This window comes from Phyllostomus hastatus, unplaced genomic scaffold, assembly GCF_019186645.2.
Source record: "Phyllostomus hastatus isolate PE091 unplaced genomic scaffold, TTU_PhHast_1.1 phas_scaffold_182, whole genome shotgun sequence".
Lineage (NCBI taxonomy): Eukaryota > Metazoa > Chordata > Mammalia > Chiroptera > Phyllostomidae > Phyllostomus > Phyllostomus hastatus.
This window is the reverse complement of record NW_025334013.1, coordinates 7,086,872-7,109,638: the sequence shown is the minus strand read 5'-3', so window position 1 is coordinate 7,109,638 and position 22,767 is coordinate 7,086,872. Positions and strand designations below refer to the sequence as shown.

General features: G+C 52.8%; 1 protein-coding gene across 5 annotated transcripts in view; it reads right to left on the bottom strand.

The window, feature by feature from the left end:
* VPS13D (vacuolar protein sorting 13 homolog D) overlaps nt 1-14,954 on the bottom strand; it is a 225,048-nt gene extending 210,094 nt beyond the window's left edge. For 4 of the 5 annotated variants that reach the window (XM_045858714.1, XM_045858716.1, XM_045858717.1 and 1 more), the window contains exons 1-7: nt 14,845-14,928; nt 12,044-12,218; nt 11,581-11,753; nt 6,137-6,214; nt 3,350-3,540; nt 3,172-3,252; nt 300-416 (exon numbers count right to left, since the gene is read on the bottom strand). In XM_045858714.1, the coding sequence (XP_045714670.1) occupies nt 300-416; nt 3,172-3,252; nt 3,350-3,540; nt 6,137-6,214; nt 11,581-11,677 (564 nt within the window). In that variant the 5' untranslated portion in view covers nt 11,678-11,753; nt 12,044-12,218; nt 14,845-14,928. Of the gene's footprint in view, nt 1-299; nt 417-3,171; nt 3,253-3,349; nt 3,541-6,136; nt 6,215-11,580; nt 11,754-12,043; nt 12,219-14,844 lie in introns of all 5 variants that reach the window. The other variant, XM_045858715.1, reaches the window with a different exon arrangement.
* Nucleotides 14,955-22,767: the final 7,813 nt, after the last annotated feature.

Here is a 22,767-nt window from a genome sequence, read left to right as displayed (position 1 = left end):
GGGGGTGCGCCTGCATGAGAAGAAGCCTCTCTGTGCCTCGGTTTCTTCATGTGTGGCATGAGAGGGCTGCACCCACGTTCAGTGGGTGAGTGACGCAACGAAAGGTCAGAGAAAGTTAACTGCGTTCCCCATGTCGGCGAATCAGGTCTGCAGCACACAGGTGCGACACGCATACCAGCGAGAGAACACGTCGGGAAGGAACGCAAACTCGTTTACAAAAGACCAAACGGCAGAAGGCAGAGCCCCAGACTCCCCAGAGCTACTGCCTTCTGCCCGGTCCGGTCACAGTCCACACTCACCGGCTCGTTCACGGCGTTTTGCATGGACACGTTCTTAATGCAGATGCCAAACGCAAAAGGATGGGAAGGATTGGTGACGCCGTCTTCGAAGCGCAGGTGAACATCCTGAATCTTCAACTGCGAAGGGGGGAGAAGAGAAGAGCACCTCAGGACAAGCGCTGCAGGCAGAGGGCTGGTGGGGGGGGGTCAGGCTGCCCTGGGCCACGGCAAGAAAACCACAGCTGGCACTTTATTCGCACACGTCACGCGCATGCCCAGTGTTCTCCACGCCCCTCAGAGTTACAACCACACACTGGACACGAACAGGAGAGAGCTACGACACTCTCATCAAATCATCCCAGGAGGCACCTTAAGGACACAGCAGAAGAAAGTAACAGCATTGTATCCAGATAACTGGCCCTCCCTCCTTTACGATATCCTAGTCTTGCCTCTGTGTCCCCAGGCCGGGACACCGGGACAGCAGCAGGGCATGTGCACTTTGTACCTATTATTTACTTATTTCCTCAACCCCTAGACCCCTATAAGCAAGCTACAGCAAGGGCACTCTGCTTCAGTGAATTAAAAAATAACAATAGAAGGTGAAAAGACAACCCACAGAATAAGAGAAAATGTTTACAAATCACATACCTGATGATGGACTAGAATCGGAATATATTTTAAAACTCTTACAACTTAACAGTTACAAAAAAAACACAAATGTTTAAATGGGGAAAGGATTCGGATAGACATTTCTCCAAAAAGGATACGTAAATGACCACTAAGCATGGGAAACGAGGCTCAGCAACATTAGCCGCTAAGGAAATGTGGATCAGAAACACACTGAGACGTCACTGCGCACCCACGGGGCGATCACCAAAAGACGGACGTAGCAAGTGCCGAAGAGGGTGAGGAAACTCGGAAACGCTCGCACGTCAGCGGCAAAACTGTGACACTGAGCGGCCTCAGCCTCTTTGGAAAACAGTTTGCTAGTCCCTCAAAAAAATTAAACATACAGTTACCGTACGACTCAACAGTTCCGCTCCTAGATAGACGGTGCTCAAGAGAACTGAAGGCGTGTTCACACAAAACTACACACAAGTGTTCACCGTGGCATTATTCCCAGTGGCCAGAAAGTGGCACCCGCCCAACGTCCACCAGCTGACGAGCGGATGAACAAACTGCAGGGCACCCGGAGCACTGCAGAAGCTCTCGGCAGGAATGGTCTGTCCAAACCCCTGCGCTGAGGGACCGACCCAGCTTCCACACAGCTCCCTCAGCCTGAGGCTGTGTCCCTGGGCAGTGCAGCCCCTCTCCGAGCTCGGTCCCAGGGTCCCAGCCGACTCAGCCTCCGGCCTCCCTGTTCTCAGAGCACCTACGGTTGTGAATCCTTTCCCCATCCCTTTGAAATGCGTGACCTCCTACAGCTCTGGGACATGAAGGCCACCCCTCTGAATGCAGTCCTCAGGAAGGCCAGGGCCTCCTCTCCAGCCCCCGCCAGAGGACAGGAGCCTGGCTAGCAGACACGCTGGCCCAGGCACCTTTACTCCCATCACCACCCTGTAATTCCCCACCTGAGCCCTGCCCCCACACAGCCGCACTCTCCTCCTAAAAGGCCCAGTCACCTCTGTGCAAATTGGCACGAAGCTCTGGTCTTTCCCCCCTGTCAGCGGCCACTGTCCCACTTTGTTTATCTCCGACAAAGCACACAAAGGAACAGATTATTCGGTCACAAGAAGGAATGAAGCAGTCACAGACACCGCACAACACGGATGAGCCTTGACGCATTACGCTTAGGGAAAGAAGTTGGACACAAGAGGCCACAGAGCGGAAGACTCCATTTATGTGAAATACCTGGAATAAGCAAATCCACAGTGAAAGCAGATTTTGGGTTGCAGGGGGCTGGAGGGAGAGGGAAATGGGGGTGACTACTAACTGGGTACAGGGTTTTTTTGGGGAACGACGAGCATCTTCTCGAATTAGATAGTGGTGAACAACGCACAAGTTTGAAGATGTGCTAAAAACATTAGATTGTACACTTCGTGGTGTGTGAACTAAATCTCAACAAAGCTACTGTTAAAATAATACTGATGAATTTTTAAGAATCAGTGACAGCTTAGAAAAAAGTAACTTCCTGAAGCAGAATTCGAAGTAGTCACCCCAAATGTACCGATCTTCTCATCCAAGCCCGGAAACCGACAGCCTCGGAGCAGTCTGGGGGGAGGCGGCACAGCTGTGCCCCCAGGCGCCCCGAGGGAACCTGGGCGCTAGTCTGGACGGGCTGACACAGGACACGCGCGAACATTAGTGTGGACGCTGGTCTGGTTTTTCAGGACAAAACAAACTGTGACGGAGAAAGACAAGACGGCCGGCAGCGAGCACGGACGCTCGTCCACCGACACGTCAGGGAGAGGTCAGACACCGCAGTGGCGGGCGGGTCACGGATCACCGTGCCGTCGACCAGACACCACGCATCCCCTCTCTCGTCTCACAGACGAAGAAGCTGAGAGCACACGGGGTGGGCGACCTGCCCTGAAACAACAGTCCTGAAGCCCTGGGTGACCCGGCTTCCTGGGAGCCTAGTCCTCCCGCAAGCGGGACCCCAACGCTCAGAAAGAAAGCGAAGCGAAACATAAGGGAAACGAAAACTCCTCCTCACACTAACTGAAGCAGGAAAAACCTGTGCGCCCAGACCCCGGACCCGGGACTGGCTTTTCAGGTTCACGCTCGGACACCGCCTGCCAGAGGGCACACCTGAGCAGTCAGCCCTGCCCCCAGAGCACAGCCTGCAGCAGCGAGACCCGTGAGAGACGGACAGCCGGGAAGAGAGATCCACCTACACCTGGGAAATAAATCCCCCTCGTGCGTCCACTTCATACAAGTGGAGAGGGCTCACCTCGATATTCTCCACGATTCTCGTAACTACCGAGGCGGTGACTGAGTACCAGTAGGACTCCCCTTTCTGCTGGCGCTCGTTCTGCAAAGAAAAGAGCCGGTGTCAGCCGGAGCCGGAGCTCTGCCCGGGGCTGGATCTCGCCACACTGCTCCCGCGGGCAAGAGGACGTCCGCCTTGCCTTCCATTTTTCCTCCAGGGCCTGAAGCAAAGCCTTCTTGCGGTCCCGTTCCAACAGCTTCTCCTTCTCATCGTTGAAATCCTGGATTTTTTCGGGGGCTCCGACCAAGTGCAGGCTGGAGATGGAGATCACCCAGGGGTCCACGTGGGGGCGGTAGAAGGGAATCTGCAGGGTCGCCTTCCCAATTAAGCCTAGGAGAAGGAGCCGTCTCGGTAAATTCCTGTGCTCGTCTTTTTTAATGCTTTCTATTTTTCTGTATTCTTCTAGCTTTCTTTAAGGAGTATTACTACTTTTACCTTTTTTTTTTTTAAGTTAAGAAAACAGGCAACGGGTCCTTGACAGGTGAAGCAAACATTAGCAGGCTGAGACCGGTAAGAATTAGGCACCGTAACTAGAAGCCGGGTCTCTCTCTGGAAACTACCTCTTCCCCGCCTGGACTCATGTCTTAAATTTCCTTGGGCTGTCCTTCTGGCCCCCAAACCTGCACGAGCCCATGTGCACAAAACTCATTTCCTGTCCATCCCCGACCTGCTGGCTGACAAGTGCGCGTTCGGCGTTATCAGACTTCCCAGGAGTGCACCTGAACGTAGGACGTGCACCTGAACGCAGGTGATGCTGCAGTGGCATTCTGTGGAGGGAGGATTCTGGCCCTTTGCGGGAACTTGGGCTGATGGGAAAGCTACCGTCTGCAGCCAAGCCTCCTAGAACTCAAGCCTCCTTCAAATCCAGTCACTTAGAGGCAAGTCAGTACTCACTTGGGAATAATGCGTAAGCGCATCTGAACCCTCCCGGGGGGCTCTCTCAGAGACCCCTCTGAAAGCAGCACAGGCCTCAGAGTGTGATCAGTGCCCTCTAAGACCGAAAATTCAAGAGGGATTGATCTGTTGTATACAGGGGTGCTCCAAAGTAGGTTAGTAATAATAAGTAACACAATAATGAATAAATAACAATACAAGAAAAAACTTTCACCTACCCACCATTGTAAACTTACTTTTGAGTACCCCCATATTTAATGTAAAAGAATATCATAACAATGGTATTTTTAATGATAATACCAATGATCAACTATGTAATCCAGTGCCAAATTAAGAAATTTACAATAATTTGCGCTGGCTGGTGTGGCCCAGTGGATTGAACGCCAGCCTGTGAACTAAAGGGTCGCCAGTTCAACTCCCAGTCAGGGCACATGCCTGGGTTGCTGACCAGGTCCCCAGTTGAGGGCACGTGAGAGGCAACCACACACTGATGTTTCTCTCCCTCTCCTTCTCCCTTCCCCTTTCTCTGAAAATAAATAATAAATCTTTTAAAAAATTTACAATAATTTTTTTAAAAAATTTTAATTTGGAAGCCCTGGCTGGCGTAGCTCAGTGGATTGAGCGTGGGCTGCGAACCAAAGTGTCGCAGGTTCGATTCCCAGGTGGGGCACATGCCTGGGTTGCAGGCCACGGCCCCCAGCAACCGCACATTGATGTTTCTCTCTCTCTCTCTCTCCCTCCCTTCCCTCTCTAAAAATAAATAAACAAAATCTTTTTTTAAAAAAGCCCTTTAAAAAAATCTTTAAAATTTTTTTAATTTGGATTTTATCTAAAAAATAAAAATGTGTTTATATTTAATAAAATTTATAAATGAAACATGCCAATTTTGACAGCAAAGAATTTTAACAATAATTAGTGTACAGTTGCAATTTTAACCAAAATTAATTGGGGAGAGAATATATAATATTCTAATAATTATATGACTGCAAATACAACTTGTCAGGTTTCATTTAATTTTTTGCAGAACAAGCATAAAAATCATTTTTTCAAAAAATTTTAGCAAACATCAATTTTCCCCAAGAGTCTCTCTTAATCCCTTGGTGCTCAAACAATAACTCTTTGGAAGCATCTTCCTTCTCGAGAGTTTTCTTTCAGATTCTAACATGCCGGTGCCTTTGCTTGCGACTCTGGCAGGTCCCCCATCCCTTGGAAAGACTTCAGGAAAGCCTAAGTCTTTCGCAAGGTTTCCAGTCTATTTCACCCAGCAACTGGCCTGCGCTGTACTTGCATTTTATTGTGATATAAGCACCCCAAAATATGGGACAGACTGACAGCAACAGGCTGCTGCTGAACGATGAGGGTGCCCGGACAGGGACTGACTTTACAACTGGGCATTCAGTGGAGAACATTTCTATTCCACAGCGATTCTTGCTTCCTCACCACACCTGGTAAACGCCAAACTCCTACCTAACTGCGAACGTCCATCGAGTGTGCCGGGCATCGCCGGAGTCATTCTAATGCACTAACTCGGGTGTCCCCTCCACAACCCGCAGGATGAGGAGGCGCGCAGGGCAGGGAGGGAGCCTCCCCAGGCCGCACGGCCAGAAAGCGGCAGATGCGGAGCACACACACCCAGGCGCACTGTTCCAGAGCCCACTCTCACGCAACAGAGTAAACTTCCTCAGTAATACCCGTGGTGACTTCTCCAAAAATAACCCCCTGCATCTAGAACAGAAGTTCCCACCCTTCGGTAAACACGAGAATCAGCGGAGGTGCTTATTAAAAATGCAGGTTGGATGGAACACCCTGGGAGGTTCCTACTCGGTAGGTGTGAGGGCCAGTGACCTCCCCTGCCCCCACCCCACAGCCACCCTGACATTAGTGGCCCGGGCACCATGCTTCCAAACCGGATCTAAACTCTGCACTTCCCACCCGGCCTCCTCCCGGGCAAGGACAGCCAAACTGAAGGGCTCTCGGTTTCAGGTCCCAAACGAGCTACTCAAAACGGCCCCCTCTCCTCCGCTCCACATACCGGCTTTGACTTCAAATGGTAATTCCAGTTCTTTCAAGGCATCTTTCTTTAATGGCAAGTTTTCTAACTCAACAGCACCTGAAAAAATAAACACAACGTCATGTGGCTGCCAGAGGGGCGGGGCATGGGGGCACTGGGGGAAAGGTGAAAGGACTGACGAGTGAGTACACATCAGCCTTTATGCAACAGTCAGCGGCGGGAAGCACAGCACGGGGTATCGTCAACAATGCTGGAACGACTCTGCATGGCGCCAGGTGGGGGCTTGAGGTATCTTGGGATCACTCTGAAAAGTATAATTGGCTAACCACTGTGCTGTACACCTGAAACTAATACAAAATACTACTGAATGTCAACTATAGTTGAAAAATAAAATAAGAAATTAAATAAAACAACATCATGAAATGTTCGCCCAGCGAAAGCGGCAGATGACCACTGCATGCCAGTCACTGCCGGTTAAGGGGAAAGTTGAACAAGACCGGAACTATGGAAAGCCTTGTGGGGCGGGGGTGGGGGGGCACACTGCCAGTCTGTGGGCCTCATCCGTACTGATTTCCCGACCCTCCCACTCCCACACGTAAATAACTGCTGAAGGTGACCCCCAGACGAAGGGTTCAGGCAGAGACCTAACTTTTTCTGTAATGAGCCAGGTTGTAACTATTTCAGACATTAGGGTGTCTGCTCCTTTTGTTTTTTGTTTTTTCTTTCACAAGTCTTTAAAAACGCAGAAGCCGTTTTCAGCTCATACTGGGATTGGGCCAGAAGGCCGGTTTGCAGACCCCTAGTTCAGAGTAATGTGCGCCAGAGGCCCATGAACATCCCAGTCTCCTGGGATGAAATGCAGGCTCCTCGGGCCCCTGCCCAGACATCTCTGGGATTGAAACACAGAAGTCTGCCCTTTCCAACGAGCGCCCCCACTCCCCCGCCCGCACCCCCCAAGTGGGTGTATTACACACGACCTCTGAGAGACTGCGGGAGGTAAATGAAGGTGGCTATCTAAAGGAACAAAGGAACAACACTCTCTTCCGAGGGACCAGCTCCGCGGCGCTCCCTGCACCTCCACCTGCAGGCGCAAGAAGCCGGCAGAAGGCACGAGTCCCCTGCAGGCCCGCTCTCCACAGTGACTTACACCCTGAAGGATGAGACACCTCCAAGCAGCAGCCTAGACCTCTCACCGCCACCCCGCCCCCGACTATGGAAGGCATTAACTCGCAAACATGTGCCGGTCCCTGTCTGTGCTGGGCGCCGCGCGGGCCCCTGGGAACACAGAAAGGGGAGGCAGGGCCCCTGCCCTCAAAGAGCACGGGAGACAGTCGTTATTTTTACAGAACTGTCTCCGCCACACAAGGCCGCTTCGGAGCCACTGAAATGCACCTGGCGTCCACCATTCCCGAGAACGAGCAGCGCGGACAGCCACCCCGCGACCGGCAGCCGGTGAGAGAGCCCGAGGCAGGGCAGGCCAGCCCTTTCCTCCGAAGACAAACTAATGCGAGACGCTTGCTCACCTCTCCCTCTGAATGATGGTGCAAGGCTGGCGCACCACTGCCTTCTAAGGAGGTATTCACATCTAGTAACTTGGCAGATTCCGAGCAGATGCAGCCAACTTATTTCTTAGACTCTTGCAGGAACAGCTACGGTATGGCGAATCCACTTGCCCTACCCCTAACCCCTAACCCCTAACCAAAAGGAGACAGCAGTGACTCCAGAGCCCAAACAAACTGTGTTTCCACGCTTGGGGAGGAAACGGTCTCAGGTGGCAAAGTCACAAAACATGTTCTGTATCCGTTAAAACGGACTTAAAGGAAGGAAAGTGTGTCACTTCTTCTTCCTCTGAGGAGCAGCGTTTGCAGTTCGAACCGTCTGCTCTGTTTTCCAATACCCGGGTCTGTCTGGAGGCAGCGGGCCTCCGTCCCCCTGGCACCGCAGGCAACCCACGCCGTGGGAAACTAAAGAAGCGGAAATCCGGAAAGTGAGGGAGACGGTCTGGAAAGGAGCAGGAACGGGGAAAGAACGAGAAGAACTGGGGGCTGAGGCAAAACCGCAGCAGCCGCGGTCGAAGACCAAAGGCCTCCTACTCCCCCGCCCACTGGAACTGGCTGCACAACTGGCCCGGCTGGGAGAGGCCCCACCCCCGCGGCCAGGCCTAAAGCGGCCGGCGCAGGTGAGCACTTCACAAATGACAGTGCTGTCCATGTACTTCCGGGTGGGCAGTTTGCAGGCTTATTCCTGGACACCTCCATCACCCAGAATTCCTCCTCTCAGACTGGCACAAATGCAGTCACCAGAACTGGAGTGAATTTAGAGCCTGGTCTTTTTTCAGTAATCACTAATGATCACGGAAGCCTCTTCCCTCAGCTCTAGGTCATTTAAAAGGCCAAAGGAAGGGAATCTAAGTTTTGGGTCACAGATACACAGACGTGCCCACAGCAAAGGTCCAACTCCTTGGCAGGGCACTGGCAACCACCACCTTCGGGCCCCAAACACGCCCTGCCCGGTGGCAGCCTTCCGCATCCACTCACACACTTCATCCGACCCAGAGCACGGTGACCCACTCGCACCCCTACTGAAATCCTGCGACGGTCCTCTCAAAAGCTGTCTCTGTAACAGCTTTCCCAGAGTCTCAAAGACAGGAGGAGTAGCTCCTCTCCTTTGTACCCCACTGCATTGCACCTAAATGTCCAGCGATAACAATTTATACTGCCTTGGGAGACCGTGTGATTTCTGTCTCCCCAACAGGGTAACAGCGAGCTCTCCAGGGGCGGGGACTGGAGAGATGGAGGTGGACCAGTAGTAGTAGCAACAGTAGTAACAGCTCTCGTGTAGTGAGGTCTCACTGTGTGCCAGGCACTGCCTATGCACGGTATCATTCAGTCCTCACGACAGCATGAGGAAATACTATTCTCCACTCCATTCCTGAGATGAGAAAAACGAAGCTTAGAGGACAAGCAGTTCACTCAAAACTCACAGAGCTGGCAGGCGACAGTGCCAGAGTTCATACCAGGTCTGTTGATCTCGGGTGGCAAGAGGGAGAGGGGTGAAGAGGCGGCCTAGTAACTTTCTCTCAGTCACAAACAGCTTTTAAGTGGTGCAACCAGGGTGAGCTCCCACGCCTGAGTTCTTAGTATCTCCCACAGTCTCCCTCCGGTACCATTCCATAACACAGAGCTCTGCCCGAAGCAGGTGCTCAGCAAGTGTTTGCTGAGTGACTGCGCAAAATCATATCAAGTGCCGTCTCTGTCCTTCCACCACTCACACGCAGACACAGCGTTTTCATTACTTCTAACATATGTGCGCAATCTACCTTCCAAGGCCAACCACCCACCAGTCCAGCACATGGGACGACCGTGAGGATGGAGGGTGGCAGCCCCTGGTGATTGAGAGCTCACTCCCCAAGTGCCCAGAGCAGTTCTGAGCTCTCCGACGGAGGTCAACGTGTTTAGCCCTCAGGACCTCATGAGACAGTCAGTATTACAGAAAGGGAGACTGACACTGGAAGGGTTTGAGTGATCTGCCCCAGCTAGTGGTGAACGGAGGAGCCAGGATTCAAAACCAGTCTGGCTGCCAAGTCCCTGCTCCTGACCACTCCTCTGCAGCTCCCAAAGCACCTAGAACAGTGAACGCGGCAGATGGACTGAAATGCCATCCCCCAGGCACTACCAACGGGAACTGTGTCCTCGAGATCAACAAAGCGTCACCACCTGCACAAAGCCGTTCTCAGCCACTGTGACGCCCCAACCCTCTTCGGGCCAAGCACTGCGGTGTGCTCTGGATCCTTAAATGGCACCAGACGAACGCTGGTTGCGAAAGTGAAAGCATCTTTTTTCTTTTTAAGATTTGATTTATTCTGAGAAAGAAGGGAAGGGAGGGAAAAAGAAAATGAAAGAAACATCAATGTGTGGTTGCCTCTGGCATATCTCCAACTGGAGACCAGGCCCGTAACCCAGGCATGTGCCCTGCATGGGAATCGAACCGGTGACCCATTGGTTCTCAGGCTGGTGCTCAGTCCACTGAGCCACACCAGCCAGGGCTAAAAGCATCTTTCTGTTCTGCAGGGAAATATTCCTTAAATCCCACAGGTGCGTTAAATGCCATAGAGAATACTTTAAAAAAAAAGAAGCATAGAGAAGCAGTTTAAAGCATCAGAGAGATACACACAGTTACTAAATGGTTATTTACTCATTTCTTCAGCAAACATCCTCTCCCCTGTTGAGAGAGCCAGCTCTTTCATTAGCGAGGCTACACCTCGCCCTTCTCTTTCTGGGCCCTGGCACCTGCTGGGTACCACCAGGGCAGCTTCATTGTGTGTCTGAGAACTTCAGCAGGTGGCCGAAGGGATGAACTCCACATGACCATTGTACTTGGGACACATCCTCCCCGCGACAGACTGGTCACTTTCACTTTTCATTTACCAGCTCCGTCCAAGGACAGGAGGAAAACCGGAGATCAGGAAAGAACCCACTTCTGTTTCCAATGAAAGGGGAAGGGATGGGAGGTGCGCCCGTGACAGCGCCCGGGGCCCATCGCCGCCGCAATCCTTTCACCGGCCTGGATGGGTTGGAAAGACCTGGAGAGCCACACCTCGGAGGACAGGGGAGCCACCTGCTACACCACCCCCTGGACCCCCGCAGTCTCCTCTGACCTGCCCTGACCCACGGGCCAGAACCACGCCCCAGGAGGCTGAAGTCCACACGGCACGGGCGGACTCCCGCCCACTCTCTGCGAGGAGGCCGCAGGCTGACTTCACCTCCTTCCTCTAGGTTCACTGCAGGGTTCCACTTTGAGTTGAACAAAGGGAACTTAAGTGAAAACAAGGGGGAGGAGGGAAAAAACAGCCTCCCAGTCCCACCCAAATCCCTGGACTGCATTTACCAAGGACAGGCCCGTGAAGGCTAGAACGTCTCAAGCTTTCGGCACCTTCCCACCAAGCGGGACAAGGCCTCCGGAATTCCGTCGGCGCCGCACAGGACACACTGGGACACCCGACTGGGTGTCTGTTATACGCCAGCGGAAGAGGAGCTTCAAATGTCCCTCCATCCGCTCCTTACAGCAGCCCTGGAGAGGGGGTACTGCCCTCTTTCTCTACAGAAGCCGAGGCTCCAAATTTCACTGTCCTTACATCCACTGTCGCTGCCTCCAGAAAGCTTCATAAGGCTAAAAGTTACCTGGAGTAAAGCACACCCACCAGTAGTATAGTTTAAAAAAAAAAAAAACAAAAAAAAAAAACACTTAACAGCTCCCTAGACTCTACAGCAATACAGCTACATACGGAAGTTCCCCTGTAATAATAATCGGTGTCATATGGGAGACATTATTTCCTTTTACACGTACTTAATAAAAAGCCACCTGAGCATCGTGCTTTGTTATTCTCAACACGACAACGAGACCACAGAAAGTAGGAGTGCCATCTGCAGAGGCATTCCTTCCCAGAAAGAGACACACGCACTCACCTTTCAGAAGCGCAACGGAGAGCTGGTCGGTGTTCAGGTTGTTGACGTATTTCCCCAGGTAGGTGTTGAGAACCCAGGCGACAAGCCCTTCCAACATGACTATATCCCCAGGACGAGGTGCCTAAAGATCGCCAATCATTCTTTACTTCTCTCTCTCATGGTCACGGAAGAATCTGGGAAAGAAAAAAGGGAAAAGGAAATCAACGAAAAAACATGATTCTCGAAGCTGATTTTCCCTACTTTCTTTAAAGGCAGATGAATCCAAAGCACAGACTTAAGAAAACGTGGGGTGAGAAGCACTGCGAGATGTCGTTAGTAAACGAAGGGCCAAACCAATACATCTGCATTTTGATGTGATGCAAGAAACAGTCACTTGCAAATTACCAAACATCACCTACCATTCCAAGTTGTGTTCTCTTTTCAATGTAACTGATCGTCAGACTGCCTGCTTTTAGTGACTCACCCTGGGACGGCAGGTTCTCATCCAGGTGTGAGTTGGCAAGGTCTAGAGATATTTTTGAGTGTCAGGAGTGGGAGGCTGCTACAGGCACCTGGTGGGTAGAGACCGTGGATGCTGCAGACAGTTCCCGGCAGCGAAGGGTTATCCAGTCAGCAGTGCCGAGCTGAGAAACCCTGTCCTAGATTGAGGCAAAAGTGCACTGAGAGATTGTATCGAACTTCGTCCTCTGCAACGATCCTCTTTAAGCCTGCCCTAACTCTGTTGTGCAAACCTGTTCATCGGGATCACTTGTAAAATGACGTAAGGAAGGGCAGAAGCAGTGGGTTTGCACTGTTCTTCCATGTCCCGGAGCTGCACCGCTCGTACCTGATGCTGACACGATGAACAGTCTCAGCCAGTAGTGACAAACACCAGAAATCCTCTGGTTCCAGCTCCAGTGTTTACATTCTGTACTAAATTACTCCTGCCTATCGTTGCTATTAATAATACTTGGTGTTTATTGGTATTACAAAACACATACACATTTTTAGTTTTACAGAGAGTTAACACGAGGGAACCTGAGATTCCAAAAGTGCAAATGAGCCCCCAGGTCCCTCAGCGAGGAGGCCCCGACTAGAACCCCGAGCCCCAAGTCTCCTCGCCCTGAGCCAAGCGTGTCAGGCACCGGCCGGTCGGGCCGGACACTCCAGATCTGCAGGGGCGCGCTTCCCACTTGGAACCGCCCTCTCAGGATCCTTTCCAAGCACCCTGCCCTCCTCCAGTGAGTCATCGCAGTGCCAGAAGATACACTGAGCACGACTGAAAGGCTCCCACAACCAACAAAGACCCCAAGCACGAGGCCCCGTGAGAGTTAACCTCCAGGAAAGACTTGTGTTTGTCAAGAGCGCTCTGCACTTCCCGGCAAGACTTCCAGGCAAGACTCTTTGACTCGTTAGCGAGGACGTAAAAATGAATGGGTAAATAAAAAGCATGTGGTGAAGTGCTCATTTCTTTCCAGAGACTTTTTTAAAGCTACATTTTATGTGAAACTAGGAATCTACTGAAGGTTATTGGATACACGGATTTAAAGAACAGGTGCCAGGAACAAAATTTTTACAATAATGTTTCACAGGCTGACTTATAGAAACATTTCTTTATTTTCACTTCAAACAAGGAAATCTGTGACAACAAAATGTGCACCTGACGAACCTAGTCTCCTGTTGCAGGCTCCCAACACACTGGGGCAAGGCGCCCAAGTCAGAGCACTCTTTATTTTTGAAGTCCCTTCCACTGATCTCAGCCCTACATGCCAACACACTCTCTCTCTCTCTCTCTCTCTCTCTCTCTCTCTCTCTCCCTCTCTCTCCCTCTCTCTCCCTCTCTCCCTCTCTCTCCCTCTCTCTCCCTCCCTCTCCCTCCCTCTCCCTCCCTCTCCCTCCCTCTCCCTCCCTCCCTCTCCCTCCCTCTCTCTCCCTCTCTCTCTCTCTCTCTCTCTCTCTCTCTCTCTCTCTCTCTCTCTCTCTGAAGCACCAACTCCAAACGCGCTCGCAGTGAAGGGAAACAACCGTCAGTTTGTACACAAGATCGGGCCCTACTCTACCCACCCTGAAGGTGGAAGAGTGCGAAACACAGAGTAAAAGCACGGTACAACGCCCTGGTCAGTACCCTGAGACCCAAGCCAGAAAGCATTAGCTCTGCTAAGCACCTAGACCAGGCTTGAAGCCACTTCGTGGATTCCCTTAAGGAATCCGGTGTCGCCAGACTGGCCGGAATCCCGAAGTGTTTACGCGCAAGTCCGTCAGGGATTCCAGGCAGCTGCCTCGCACTCACTCCACGCTGGCCTCCCCAATCGGTGGGGCAGGTGACACCGGGGATCGGCGCTCAGCCCACGGGCTGAGCCGGGTGACCTTGAGCCAGGCCCCTCCCTCCAGCGGCGGCCAGAGCCGGGAGTAGGAAGGACTGGCAACTGGTCCCTGGCGCCCCTCCCACAGGCGGCGGGACTCCGTGTGGCCGGCCCCGGGGAGCTCAGGGATAGGGAGCGAAGGGGGCCGGGATGCCAAGCCCAGCGTCCAGAACGCGAGGCTCCCACAGTCCTCCTGCCAGCTCCCTCGGCTCTCACAACCCTAAGCTCCGCTCCAGGGGACGGAGACCCCTCCTCCAGGATAAAGCGCTGTGGGAACCGGGCCACGATCCCATACCCGGGAGGAGGAGCTCAACCGGGGCGTGACCCCGGGAGGCAAAGGGTAGTGGCAGGTTTGAGGTCTGAGGTCCGTCCCATTGCAGAGCGTGACCCCAAAAGGCTGGTGAAGGGGGTGGTTAAGATACTCTGGAGAACTGACCGGCGCCGCATTCTTGGGTGTTGGGTTGGGGGGCTTGCACACTGGGGTCCCGCATTGAGACCAAGGGTCGGGGGTAAGATGTAAACTGACACCGCCCCAATCCCAGGGTGATAGGCTGCCAGGACCCTAGAAAAGGTGCCGGTTCCGGAGGACCCTCGGACTCCCCAGGACACGGACGCCGGGGTCCCGGGAGGCTCACGCTGTCCAAGCCTGTGGCGGGGGTGCCCGCAGGGACTCGGACGCAAGGATCCCCGGAGGTGAGGGCGGCAGGCTCCGCGCCGTCTGAGGCTCGGACGCCCGAAGGCTCCCCAGAGGATTTCCGACGGCGGGAGGGCCGGACGCCGGGGCCCGGACTCCGGGAGCCGTGCTCCCTGCGGGCGGGGCCCGACCCCCTGGTCTGAAGCGGAGCGGGAGCGGCCGACCGCCGACCCACGCCCGCCCTACGGTCCCCCGCCCTGCCCGGCGCCTCCCCGACTCAGCTCGTACCCGTCGGTGTCCCGGGCCGCCCGCCCAAGCCCGGCACTGCGCGGCGCTTCCTCTCCGCCGCTCCTCAATGGCGCTGCAAGCGGCGCTCCGGCCCTCCCCGACTCGACCAATCGAGCGGGCGGCGCGCCAGCGCCTGGCCAGCCGAGCGCCGAGTCATCGAGGGAGCGCCCCCTGGCGCCGGCGGCCGCTCCTGCAGCGGAGGGCGGGGCCCCTAATGTTCGGACGCAGACAGTATTGGAATCCAGGATTCTTCTACAACGCCCTGCCTTCCATCTGACCCTCCCCCCTCTACAGTCAGGTCTCCACTTAGCAGCCGCCCGGCTCTGTTAAAACGTAATTCAGACCGTGCACTTGCCTGCTTAAAACGGCCTCCCCGTTAGGCTTAAAACCCACTTCTTGACGGAATTGACGCCAAGATGCTATTGGATTGGGTCCCTCCCTATTTCTGCCACCCTTTCCCTGGCGCACACTGCCACCGCATCCTTCGGCGCCGGGCTCAGGACCTCACATTTGCCATTCTCACTACTGCCCAATAGAAAGGTAATGCAAGCTACATAGTGATTTTAAATGTACTGAGTTGGTACATTTTTTTTTAAAGGGGAAAAGAAAAAAGTGAAATTAATAATATACTCTATTTAATCCAGTATATCCTGGACAGAAAGAAATTATTATTAAGAAAATATTTTAGGTTTTTTATAGTACATTTTTGAAATCTGGTGTGTGTTTTGCACTGAACGACACTTCTGAGTTCAAACCAGCCGCATTTCAAGTGCTCGCTGGAGTACGTGGCTAGTGGCTGCAGAGCAGCTCTGCAGGGTCAGAAAGTTGACTCCTTCTTGCTTCCAATGTTCCCCCTCCATCCTACCTGAAGTTCCCCTCATCTACAACCCTGTTGTGTTTTCTTCACAGAACGGAATGCTACATAAATTATTAATTTGTTTATACATGTTATCTTTCCCCATTCCAAAAGTTCCCTGAAAGCAAAGATTTTATCTTTTTCACAAATGTTCCTTCAGCCCCTAGACATGACCGGGCACAGAAAAGACTCCACAAAGGTGCAACAAATGAATGAATGAACAGGAAGGAATGAATGAATGAATGAAGAGGAAGGATACTTCCTCTTGCACTGTCACCAGAAGAACACCCCAGCTCATTAAAAATCAGAAAATGCAGGACACAGGACAGCAAAGTGGCAATGGTGTATTTACCGAAAAATTACCGGCCATCATAATGCTGAGCTCATGGGCTGACTCACTCCTCAGCAGGATCCGGGTTCCTCTGAAGTGGCATCAGCCTGCCAGAGCCTCCACACGGGTTCCCCCGAAGGGCTAGGGCGTGGTCGTGAAATCCCTGCACTCCCCAGACGGAAAGGAGCCCGTCAGACCTGAAGGAGCCGAGTCCAGATCCCCCAGCTGTGCCTGAGGAGTGTATTGAAGAGGCAGGTGCCAGGGCACCATTCACTCAGCCAGTACTACCTCAAGTCCCTGTGCCCTCGGTTTCTTATCAGTCGGAACATACACGTACTATGCAGCCATCCCACCTCGAGGTATCTACCCAAGACAATGAGGACACACGCATGCATGCACAGGCTTATACACAAATGCTCCTAGCCGCTCCATTCACAGTAGCCAAAACCTGGGAATAATCAAAATGTCCAGCAGGAGAAGGGAGAAACAGATTGCGATTTACCATCACAGTGGAGTACAAGTTGGCCATGAAAAGGAACAAACTACTGATACAGGCACCAGCTTGGAGGAGGAAGCTCAAAATCACTAGCGTTGAGGAGAGAAAACAAGCCAGACCACAGAAGACCACGTACTGTGGTGATTCCGTGTCTATGACATTCTAGCAGAGCCCTACCTGGAATGGCACGAGCAGATCCCTGGTGGCCAGGAGGGGGGGGTGGAGGGAGGGGATTGCCTCGGGAGGGGGGCATGAGGGCACGTTTCAGGGTGATGGAACGGGTCTAGATTTGTGGTTCTGTGGTCACAAGCCTGTCTATAGCTGTCAAAATTCATTGAAGGGTGCGCGTAAAGTTGGTAAATTGGTAAATTTTCCGTAAATTATTCCTCAGTAAAGCTGATTTAAAAAAAAAAAAAAAAAAACCTGTCCTCCTAGGGCTCACATAGCAGCAGGGAAGGAAAGACAGGCAATGAGCAAAGTCAGTGTGCGATAGCGAGGAGCCAGACGGTCCTAGGGGCTAAAGAGGAAAATAACGCTGGGAAGCAAGGGAGGAGAGGGGGGCGCATCTCGTTTTACAGGTGTGGCCGGAAGAGGCCTCCAGGAGAAAACCTGGCCCCCAGGGCTAAAATGCAGTGAGCCTACGGGAACCCCAAGATCCGCAGGTGATGCATTTGGGAATGCAGAGATGGTACAAAGGTTTCATTGTACGGTAGGGGAAACTGAAGACAGGAAAGGGGCAAAGACGAAGTCAAGGTCATCCAGGAGACCATGGTGCCGCCCAGGTCTCTGCTGCAAGCCTGGAGCCTCCTCCCACGTAGCCTCAGCCCTTCCTGACCAGAGCCGTCTGTCTTCAGCTACTGGAGCACAGGGTATAGCCATCGTGGGAGACCCAGGAGCCAGAGAGGCCAAACGCTGGCCTAGCTGAGGGGACGGGGTTATGTTGGCCACAGGGAAGGTCCTCCCTTTGTCCCCACCCATGCTGTGGCCCCCAAAGTTGCAAGCCGCAGACACAACAGGTGAGAGGCTGCAGGAGATGGAGGTCATGTCTTTTTTTTTTAATTATTTTTTAAATTATTATTATTTTTTTATTTTTAGAGAGGGAAGGGAGGGAGAAAGAGAGAGAGAGAGAGAAAAACGTCAATGTGCAGTTGCTGGGGACCGTGGCCTGCAACCTAGGCATGTGCCCTGGCTGGGAATCGAACCTGCGACACTTTGGTTCACAGCCGGCGCTCAATCCACTGAGCTACGCCAGCCAGGCTTGGGATCATGTCTTAATTACCACCCACACTAGACCCTGATATGCCTGTTGATGCGGCAGGGGCATGTTTGCTGAGACAAGCAGACCTGAGGGCCCCTGCTCAGCACTCCCCTCCCCACCTGGTCTAGTGCGTATCAGCCTCCAGGGTCATCTGACAGGCCGCCACAGCTGCTGCAGAAATGTTTCTCTTGGCCCACACGAGCCTTTCAAATAAGTTAAATTCATTACGACAATTTAAAAGCTAGAGTTTACATGTGAAAATCTATACTTGGAACTTCTCTAGGAAAAAATGGGAAGATTTGGAGACTGGAATCCCCACACCTCCTATGTGTGTATTCATTCTTTCATTTGTTCACCATTTATTGGGCTGCTACTGTATGCCTGGCACTGTTCTAGCCACGTGGGGCTACATCACTGAGCAAAATAGACCAAGTTCTGTCCTATTGGAGCTTATGTTCTATCAAGAGGAACAGATGGTAAGCAATAACTATAACGGATATGTAAATGATACAATATTTGAGGTGATGATGTAAGAGCCCTATGAGGGGAAGTAGGGATCTCAGGGGAGGGGGAGTTGTCATTTTAGTTATGAATTAATTTAATCAGATCTTGAAGGCATTTAACTTTCAAGAGCATGTAACATAAACCACATACATAAGTCTAAGCAGCCACATTTAAAAGAGTGAAAAGAAACAGGTGACCTGGCTGGCGTAGCTCAGTGGATTCAGCACGGGCTGCGAACCAAAGTGTTGCAGGTTCGATTCCCAGCCAGGGTACATGCCTGGGTTGCAGGCCATGACCCCCAGCAACCGCACATTGATGTTTCTCTGTCTCTCTATCTCCCTCCCTTCCCTCTCTAAAAATAAATAAATAAAATCTTTAAAAAAAAGAAACAGGTGAAATGAATGGTAATGTTTTATTTAACCAAACATCTCCAAAATTTTGCTTTAATGTAGTCGACATAAAAATTACTTTTATGCATCCAGAGTCTCTTGTGAACATGAAGACAGCGTGGGCAGAGGTGGTGCTGTCGCCCTGAGGGGGCAACAAAGGACACACCACAGCTCACACGCCAGCCCCCTCTCTTCCAGCGGAGATTCTGAGCTCCAGGGAGAGACCGCCAGCCAGCTGTTGCTCTGGGTTCACACACACAGCAGGGCACCAGTTCAGGTTCGCCCCCAAGCAGCCGTCCAGCCCCACCTCCCAGCTTGCAGGACGCTGCCCTGCTGGTTGGTTCCCGAATAGGGAGCTCCCGGTGGGCAGAGAAGTCCCGAAAGAGAGGGCCCTTCCCCCTTGACTCGCTTGTGAAATTCCACCGAGCTGGGTATTGAGAGCCTCCCACGGTACACAGACTGTTCGTCCCACCTGACTCATGGGATCAGTATCAAACCCAGCCCGTGAGAGTCCTCGTCTGCACGGTGGGGATAATGGGGACCTCGCCTACCTCCTAGGGCAATTATGCAGATAAAATAACCGAAGTTCAGTTACCCAACTCTGACACTGGCAGAGCTACAGAGCTGCTCATACACCCCGGCTCGGACCCCTCCCATCCCACCAGGAATAAAACCCTCCATCCTCTCCGGGGCTTCTGCGGCCGCCCTCCCCGACCTCCCTGCCTCCCTCGTGTCCCCAAGGCTGCTCCAAGTTCAGCTCCTTGGAAAAGCCTTCATCGCCCCGCCTGGCAAACCAGCAGCTCCCCCACCCTTCTCTGTCCCCTTACACTCCTGTATTTTTCTTCTTGGCACCTACCCCCACCTGGCATAGCCTAAAGGTGTTTCTTCTCTTCTTTCAGATTTTATTTATTTATTTTTAGAGAAAGGGGAAAGGAGGGAGAAAGAGAGGGAGAGAGACATCGATTGGTTGCCTCCTGGCCTGCAACCCAGGCATGTGCCCTGACTGGGAATCAGACCAGCCAGGCCGGCGCTCAGTCCACTGAGCCACACCAGCAAGGGCTACAGGTATTTTTTTATATAGCTCCTCCTAGCATGTCAGCCTCAGCAGGGACCTGGTCTGTCCCAGCCTCTGTTGCACGTCCCGCACCCACATGGGCAAGAAAAAAAAAGCAGCTAATATTTATTGAGCACTTACTTTGTGCCAGGCATGGGTTCCAAGCATTGTACAGATAGCAACTCCTGTAATCCCTTACTCTGTGGGAGGTACTATTTTAACCTCCTCTTATAGACAAGGAGAATGAGGCACAGAGAGGTTCATGAACTTGCCTGAGGTCACACAGACAGGAAGTGGTAGAGCCAGGACTTGCCCCTGGGCAGGTGGCGTGAGGGGGTCCAGACTCCTGACTACCGTGCTAGTCCATCCACTGCTGTGCTCCCTAATGATGATGAGTGGGTGGAAACTAGGTAAAGAGAAGTCAAGTTGTTCCCTCCCCACCCACGCTGGCCCTGCCTGAGAGAACCAACCCACTTGCTCCTGGATGGTTAAAGAAAACAAAGAGGCAGGAGAGGCTGCCCCGGGCCCATATTTACTGGTCACCCCAACAGACACAGGGCTGCCTCCAGCTGCTTCAAAATAGACCCCCTGAGTTTTGCAATTTACACAAGCACACCTCGTTTTATTGCATTCTCCCTATTGTGTTTCTGGGTGTTGCATTTTTTTATGCATTGAAATCAAACTCCTCCACCAGCAAAAAGATGACGACTGGCTTTACGGTGGTGGTCTGGACCTGAACCCGCGACACCTCGGAGGTATGCCTGTCATACCAAACATATATGTGTGGTCTTCTTTCTCTGTTCCTGGCTCACAGCTCCTAAAATCCCTTGGAGGTTTCTAAGTGGTAAGAGCACTGAGCCTTGGCCGGGTAGCTAAGGTGGTTCGAGCATCGTCCCAATAGGCTAAGGTTGCTGGTTGCGGGTTTGATCCCCAATCAGGGCATATACAAGGAGCAACCAATGAATGCATCAGTAAGTGGAAAAACAAATGCACTCTCTCCCTCTCTCTCATCGTTTTTTTTAAAGATTTGATTTATTTATTTTTAGAGAGGGAAGGGAGGGAGAGAGAGAGAAAGAGAAACATCAATGTGAGGTTGCCGGGGGTCATGGCCTGCAACCCAGGTATGTGCCCTGACTGGGAATCAAACCTGCAACACTTTGGTTCACAGCCCGAGCTCATTCTACTGAGCTACACCAGCCAGGGCCAATATTGTTTTTTTTTTAAAAGGAGAGCAAGCACTGGGACCACCTTTTGTCCTAATGCTTGTTCTGTGTCCTCGTATTCTGAGATATCTCCAGAGCCATAGAGGTGAAACCAGTGTCTGTTATTCATATCAATAATCAATGGTTAGTATTGCAATCCATAATGCCTGATGTTTGGAAGCCCCTAAGGATGGGGACTGGTTGCCAAGGAAACCAACCATGTGATTAGAGTGTTGAAACTTTCAGCCAACCACCCCTTACCTCTAGGTTAGGGTTAGGGGCTAGGGTTTGAACCAATGGCCAGTGACCAATCATTTAATCAATCATGCCTATGTGATGAAGCCTCAATAAAACCCAAAAGGACGGGGTTTCAAGAGTTCCCAGGTTATGAACGTAGAGAGAAGCACCATAAAACGAGGCGTGCTTGTACAGACCACAATGCTACAGGGGGTCGCGAACACGGACCCTCCAGCCCCTTCCCACAGAACCCTTGCCCTGTGTAGCTCTTCCGTCTGGCTGTCCCTGAGTCTGGGTTGTATCTTTTGTAATAGGCTGGTGATCTAGTGGGTAGACTGCTTTCCTGAGCTCTGGGGGCCGCCCTAGCAAATTCATCAAAGCCAAGAAGGGGGGCGTGGGAACCTCTGATTTACAGATGATGATGCGTCGGAAGCACAGGTGCAGCCTGGACTTGTGATTGGCATCCGAAGTGGGGACAGTCTTGTGGGACTGAGCCCTTAGCCTGTGGGATCTGACACACGGCCTCCAGGCAGACAGCGTAGGAACTGAATTGCTCGGTGTATGTGGCGGGGGTGGGAGCCCACATTTGGGGATCGGAAGTGTCAGAACTAGAAGATGGAGAGGAGGCATGGGAAGTTTTCCTTTCTGCCCCCTCACAGGGAGCCCCCTGTTTTCACCGTGGTGTGTGGAAGGGGAAACTGGACAGGGGTGGTTGGGGCAGAAGAGGGCATGGGGGCAGCAAAGCATGGCAGGGGGTGGTTACAGGTAGAGAAGCCACTGGGAGGGGGGGGGCAGAGAGGAGGAAATACAGCTGGGCCTTGCTCTGCTCCCCCGCCCCCTGTCTCCTGCCAGCGCCTTCCCGGGGGCAGACCCTGCTGGATGCAGAGAGCAGGAACGGGCACGCGGTTCGTCGAGGGCAGCCTCCAGGGCACAGAGCTGGGAGGGCTGAGGAACCAGAGCGGTGCACCCATCAGTGGTCTCTCTGCTTCCCCTCCATGCATCCCTCCCCAGCCCCCACGGTAGCCAGAGCAAGGGGGCTTCAGGAGGGACCACCCCACCTCCTGGGAAGGAGAGGCCAAGAGAGTCAAGGAGGCGATTCGCATCCCTGTCCCCACCCACAGCCCTGCTTCCAACCCACCCCCCTCCCAGCCCCTGGAGACATCTTTCCAAAAGACAGATCTGGCCGCGTCTCTCCACTGGCTCCGACGTGCTGGGGAGTCCCCTTTCCCACTGCCCACCTGAGCAGAGCTGCTGCTCCCCTGCCCTCTCACTGCACCCCGCCAGGCCCTGGGTGCAGGGGCGGGGGGCGGTATTCGGCTCCTCCCTCCGTTCTGCAGGCCTCTCTGCTCCCTATCACCTGTCCGGTCCCTCCCCTGATGGCCTGGTCCAGAAGGTCCTCCACGTTGGCCTCATTCACCGTTTGCTGTGCGTTTGCTCAAGGTCTCTTCCCACCCCCTCGGTGCAGGAGCCGCTGCCTCCCGGCACCCAGAGTGGTGCCTGCCACGAACGGACAGCGCAGTAAACACTTGTCCCCTCCAACGCCGTGGGCTGGCAGGATGTAGCCGTGGCACTGCAAGCCACAGGCTGAACGGGACC